The sequence below is a fragment of the Eschscholzia californica genome, unplaced genomic scaffold, assembly GCF_041429995.1.
Source record: "Eschscholzia californica isolate CP2 unplaced genomic scaffold, dmEscCali1.0.p SCAF_5, whole genome shotgun sequence".
Taxonomy (NCBI): domain Eukaryota; kingdom Viridiplantae; phylum Streptophyta; class Magnoliopsida; order Ranunculales; family Papaveraceae; genus Eschscholzia; species Eschscholzia californica.
This window is the reverse complement of record NW_028238472.1, coordinates 19295959-19302434: the sequence shown is the minus strand read 5'-3', so window position 1 is coordinate 19302434 and position 6476 is coordinate 19295959. Positions and strand designations below refer to the sequence as shown.

The window sequence follows — 6476 nt, the reverse complement described above, 5'->3', positions numbered from 1 at the left end:
ATTACCATATCTGAAAGGCAAAAGAGACCCGTTCTTAATATCAGTCAGGTTTTGTTCACAAATCCACCATATTATAATCGATTTCCTCAAGCTAGATCTACCAATAACAGTTCTTTTAATCAGAACAGGAATTGAAACAAAGGATCAAGAGGTTTTACTAATTCATCTTATCATGGAAGAAATTTTACACCAAACAATGGTTCTACTCAGATGAAACCTAATCCAGCTCCAAGAAACAGTAATGGAGATGGACCTATTTGTCAAATCTGTCACAAGGTGGGGCACACAACTGTTGAATGCTATCACAGAATGAATTTCTCTTATCAAGGTCGAAAACCTCCAAACAATCTAGCTGCAATGCTTTCCTCGACAAATATTTTTGGCAAAAATCCCTGGTTTGCTGATAGTGGAGCTTCACAACATATTACACCTGATGCATCTAATCTAGCTTCTTCTTCTTCCTCTGTCTATAAAGGCAAAGAGACAATTGCTGCTGGCAATGGTCAGGGTATGGTTATTACCAAAATTGGTTATTCTTCTTTTAGAACTAAGAATAATAATTTCTCCCAAAAATGTGTTAGTAGTGCCTCAAGCTATTCATAATCTCCTTTCAGTAGATAAATTTACTAAGGACAATCACTGTTATTTAACTTTTGATTCATTTCAATATTATGTGAAGGATCTGTCTTCGAACCAGACACTTTTCAAAGGGTCACCTAGAGGAGGTCTCTATCCAATTCAACTTCAAACCGAACCTTCTTCCACAATAAAAACCTAAATAAAGGCTTTGAGTGCTCGACCTATTTCTACTGCTATTTAGCATAAATGGCCGGGACATCCCTCTTTTCAGTCTTTACAAAAGTTGAAGCATTTGTTTCCTACTACTCCTCTAAAGCCAATTTTTTGTTCAGATAGTCAACTTGGTAGAAGTAGGAAACTACCATTTCTTTGTTCTACTACTGTAGCTTCTCCTCTTTTACAACTTTTGCACATTGATCTATGTGGTCCTGCACCTGCCTCTTCTATTAGTGGCATTCAATACTATGCAAATATTATAGATGAATGTACTAAGTACTGTTGGATCCTTCCTCTAGCAAACAAATCCCTTTTTACATTTTCATTTGTATCTTTTGTTAATACTATTGAAAATCAATTGGGTCACAAGATTCAAACCATTCGAACTGATGGTGGTGGAGAGTTTATGTCTACTTCTCTTAGATTGTCTCTTCAAGATAAAGGCATTTCACACCAAATGACTTGTGTTCATACACCTGAACAAAATGGTGTAGCTGAGTCCAAACACAAACACTTAATTGATCTCACCAGAACATTGCTTGTTCAATCTTCTCTCTCTAGTTCATACTAGCTTGAAGCTCTCAACACAACTAATTATCTTATCAATAGACTCCCACTTCAGGTTTTAGAGTTTATATCACCATTAGAGAAGTTATTTTACTCTCAACCTGATTATGACTTTTTGAGGGTTTTTGGTTGTGCTTGCTATCCATGGTTGCGACCTTATGCCAATAACAAACTTGAACCCAGAAGCAAGAAGTGCATTTTTATTGGTTTTGCTCTGAATAAAAAAGGTTACAAGTGTCTTGACATTGATTCAGGCAGAATTTATGCATCCAGACATGTGGTTTTTAATGAAGATCATTTTTCTTTAAGAGATACTTCAACTCCACTGTCTTCTATCATTCCCAGTACCACTGGGTCTAATCCAGTCACTTTGTTCCCAATTCAAGACACTTCTACCAATCCTACAACTCCTACCAACACCATTGCTCAACAACCATCTCCTATTTCAAAATCACACTCCAACTCTACTCCTGATCATCCACCAACACCAACTCCTTTATCTCCTGCATCATCCATTGAGCCTATACCCGTCCCTTTACCTCCTATTTCTCTTCCCACTTCATCTCTCCATCCAATGCAAACAAGGGCTAAGTCTGGTATTTACAAAACTAAAACATTTCTAGTTGCCACAAAACACCCAATTCCTGCTACTTTGAGTGCTATTTCTTTGCCCAACACTCCATCTTGCTTCACTCAAGCTAACAAAGACCCTAATTGGAGAGATGCAATGGCAACTGAGTTCAAGGCTTTGCAGGATTTCAATACTTGGACTCTTGTTCCTCCATATCCCTCTCAAAACATGGTTGGTTGTAAATGAGTGTTTAAACTCAAGCAAAAATCAGATGGGAGCATTGAAAGGTACAAGGCTCGGCTGGTTGCTAAAGGGTTCCATCAGAGGGAGGGGATAGACTACTGTGAGACTTTTAGTCTAGTAGCTAAACTTACTATAATCAGAGTTTTGCTTACTCTTGCAGTCCACAATGACTGGTTGATCAAGCAACTTGATGTGAGTAATGCCTTTCTTCATGGTCAGTTGAAAGAAGATGTGTATATGGACCAACCTCTAAGGTTTCAAGACAAATTGAGACCTAATCATGTGTCCAAACTTCATAAATCTCTTTATGGTTTAAAGCAATCCACCAGGGCATGTTATAAAGAACTAGTTGACTCTCTTTTGGCTTTTGGGTTTCACGAGTCCCTATCAGACACTTCCCTCTTTGTATACTCAGAAGGCATCCTATTGAATTGGTTGATGAGAACGAAATTCACTATGTAGCACTCGCGAAGATCACCTCTAACTTTTCCCACTAGGTTAGCACTTGAGACTGGGAAGTTCAATCTTAAATGGGTATATACAGTATGGCTCTAAAGGATTGAAGAAACCTTTGCATAAAGATGGTATCGTAAGCAAATGGTAGGTCTACTAGAACAATTTCAAACATTACTTTCCTTTGTAATCCGTTTTCTCTAATCATGACGGCAAACAAAATCATACCCTCGACTCTGACTTGATTGTTTCAAAAACCTTTGCTTGAACGGTTTTTCCTTATAAAAGGCGGGTGGGGCTTCTTGGACTTCTGACACTTTGTTTTTTATGATACATTTCATAGAGAGTGGGAAGAGAAACAAACAAAAAACGGTTATTTCTCTTTTAGCCCCCTAGTTTGTAAGTAACTTTCTTTTTTCGGTTATTTATTTTTTTTAAACTGAAAAGTGATCCCCTTTTCCTTAACTTCGTCAAGTTCGTGTCAGGGTCAATATTTTTCTCCCGAGAACGTCTTTGCGTACTTTCTCTAGTTTTTTTAACTCCGTAAAGTTAACTAACGATTTTATAAAAAAGAATTGTTTTTAAATTTCTGAAAAATAGATCTCCAAGAAAGAAGCTGGTCACAAATTAGGGAACCAAAAAACTCAAAAAAATGATACTCGCGTGCACACTCCCCCGACTGAATTTGACTTAAATATATACGCATCCGTCACCCTATCTCTTTTAATAATATCACAAATCTTTTTGACATTTCATTTGGAAATATGGGAAGCATCATCCGTCCACATATACTTTTTTTATCCAATTTTTTTAAAGCCCACCACCAAGGATAAACAAATAAGAACATTAACTAGAGATCCAATCCAATGAACAATGGACACGACTTGCTTTTGGACTAGATTAATGGGATAGGATAGGCTGTCAATAGTGGGAAGAAAGAAAATTATGCCATTTTTGACTTTTTAGGCTAAAACTAGTCAAATTATGCACTTGTTACACTTAAGATTGTCATTCCCTCTTCAACAAAAATAAAAATAAAAATTGTCATTCCCAATCAGCCTAGGTAGACGGCTAAGACTAATAGAGGTATACCAATCTCAAGGTTCTCTCTCAATCTTAGTCGTCCACCTAAATTGGTTGGGATTCTGCTGGTCTGCGTGTCTGACAGAGTATCATTGTTGTTCTTATGTTAAGTAGTAATATTGGTCCTTGTTGAACACCAGTGTTAGGAGGCTAGGTGATGATGGAGTCTGCAACTGATATTGTTGAGGAAGGAGATAAGTATCGTTCTTACTTGAATGGAGAAGGAGAAAGAAACACCAAGTGGAGATATGGGTCTCCCCCAAATTATGATATAGTTAACGAACTCTTTGAACAAGGAAGAACTAGGGTAAATATCATGATATACCTATTGTTTTCTTCATTTTTTCTTCTACAAGCTGAATATAGCCTTCTTTTCCCTGAATGTTTGTAGGTTTGGCCTCCAGGTTCCCTTGAAGAAGAAGTGCAGAACCTAGTCAAGACATGGGAAATGGAAATGTTCCATAAAACATGTTTCGACGATTACAAAACCGTAGATCCGTCAAAATACACCTTCAGTCTTAATGGTATTATCTACTAATTATGTTGAATTAGTAGTTATTCTGTTAAAATCTAGTAGAAATCTAGACCTCCCTCTACTAGTGGTAAAAGATAGTACGAAAACGATGCCCTGACTAAGATTATTCTAACTTATAAGGGAATAACAATGGAAAATTTTAGTTATAGTGAAAAGATCAACTTCTATGACCGTCTTGTGTTTTAAAAGAAAAAAAATAATATTCGTGATGGAAAGTAACTGAGAAGCGATTGTCATGTTTGTCGAAACTGTTGCTTTTGCTCAAGTCGTAGTGAAGTGATGACTTGTTACTGGTATGTTTATCCCTAGAGCAAGGCAAGGCATGTGAAACAGGGATGTAAGAAACACTACACACACACACACACACACACACACACACACACACACACACACACACACACATATATATATATATGTGTATATATGTAGTTCTTTCATTTCCCTAGTGTTTTATTTAGGTTTCAGTGAACAATACGAAGTAATTGTATTCTTACTCAGTAAACTGGACAAGGCAGACGCCCTAGACCCTCTGCCCATATTCCAGCTTCGGAAGATTCGGTGAGAAGGGCTGCCACTGCAGCCCGACATCATGTTGGGCAAAGTAGAGCCCTGTTATCTAGCCTTACAATTTGAGTGATAGTGGGGATATTGTTTGTAGTGGTGAAGAAATTGCTTACGGGGTTGGGATGTGATGGTGGTGATGAAGGAGTTTAAGTGGTGATCTAGTTGTGGTGCGGCCGTGCGGGTCATGTGTTGGTGGGGTGTAGGTCTGGAGTCGTGTCAGTACGGGTATGGTGGTGATGGTGGTGTCATGTTCTGGTGGGGTATAGGTCTTGTGGTGATAGTAGGGGTATGGTGGTGGTCATGTGTTAGTGGGGTATACGTCTAGTGGTTGTAGTAGAGGTATGGTGGTGGTTATGGTGGTAGTGATGGAGGTGAGGGTACAATGAAGGTGGTAATGGAGGTGTACTGGTGGTGTTGGAGTTGTTGGTGCATGGTTGTGGAAGTATCATAGTGGAGGCATGGTGATGATGGTAAGGGTGGTGAAAGCGCAGTGGCGGTAGTCGCGTGCCCAACGGAGTAGACACAAATAAAATTAGTTCGAATAAAATTCATATTAAACTTATGTTTTCTAGATTTAAAGCCGTACATAAAATATACTAGAACTAAAACAACACATGTTTTAATATAAGTAAAGTTGAAAATCTGTCCGTTACCAAACTAACATTTCTACTTATGTAAATAGAAAGTTAATTATTTTTATGTTGCCAAACGACACCATAACAAACTTCTATACAGGTAGAAAAGCAATATCTCTGGAAGAAAAGCGCAAGCTTGGTGGAGGATACAACTCATTGTTGCAAACATCAATGCCCGAGAAGTACCGCTGCTACAATCCGGCCTTTGAAACAGCAGATTCATCTCATCTAGCCTTTACAACGGCATTCCCACGTGGGTTTGCTCTCGAAGTTCTTCAAGTTTATTCTGGACCACCAGTCATAGTTTATAAATTCAGACACTGGGGCTTCATGGATGGTCCTTTCAAAGGACATGCTCCAACTGGAGAGAAAATAGATTTCTATGGCATGGCCATTTTTCAGGTACTTCAACTTTTCATCCCTTCTATATATGGTAAATCTATAAACTCAAGTATGCCCATATTAAAAGAGATTATCTTTGCTTATTTATTCATAATGTGTTGGTACAGTTGGATGAACAAAAGAAGATAGTGAAAGTTGAGTTCTTCTATGACAGAGGAGAATTGCTTGGAGCTCTTTTGAAAGGTCCTGCTAACTCAGACAAGTACATGGCTGAAACTTCAACTTGTCCCTTCTTGAAGAATACAGGGTAGTTTGTTTGTTTTTCAAGCATATAATAATAAATGTGAACTACCATATATCAAATGTAAGTGCCTTTGTACTCTAATTTCAAACAAATAAGATGCCAAGTTTCACATCATTTTTTTGCAACAAAAAAAAAACATCATTTTGAAGTGATTATGAGCAACAAAATGATGTGTTAGGATGCACTTGTGTGGTTGGGCACATAGCAATCAAGTGTGGGGCAGGTTTGAGCTATTTGTATTTTTTTGTTGAAATACCTATATTAAAATAGGGCCATTTTCCAGGCAATGCTCAAAATTGTTAAAGCAATCTCGCTAAAGCAATCCCAATTTTGGTTAAAAGGAATGTGTGTTTAAGAGGCAATACCTCAACCAAAGTTTGACTC

General features: G+C 37.8%; 1 protein-coding gene across 1 annotated transcript; it reads left to right on the top strand.

Annotated features, from left to right (window-relative positions):
- Positions 1 to 3504: 3504 nt before the first annotated feature.
- LOC147537669 (pathogen-related protein-like) lies at positions 3505 to 6206 on the top strand. The gene is made up of 4 exons (XM_086643847.1): positions 3505 to 4019; positions 4104 to 4236; positions 5547 to 5848; positions 5956 to 6206. Exons 1-4 carry the CDS (start codon positions 3870 to 3872, stop codon positions 6097 to 6099), a joined length of 729 nt encoding a protein of 242 aa, XP_086499973.1. The 5' UTR covers positions 3505 to 3869; the 3' UTR covers positions 6100 to 6206.
- The last annotated feature ends 270 nt before the right edge of the window (positions 6207 to 6476 follow it).

Coding starts and splice junctions, on each gene's coding strand:
- LOC147537669 (XM_086643847.1), top strand. CDS start 3,870: ATGATGGAGTCTGCAACTGATATTGTTGAGGAAGGAGATAAGTATCGT. Junction 4,020..4,103: donor TTGAACAAGGAAGAACTAGG/GTAAATATCATG, acceptor GAATGTTTGTAG/GTTTGGCCTCCAGGTTCCCT. Junction 5,849..5,955: donor ATGGCATGGCCATTTTTCAG/GTACTTCAACTT, acceptor GTGTTGGTACAG/TTGGATGAACAAAAGAAGAT.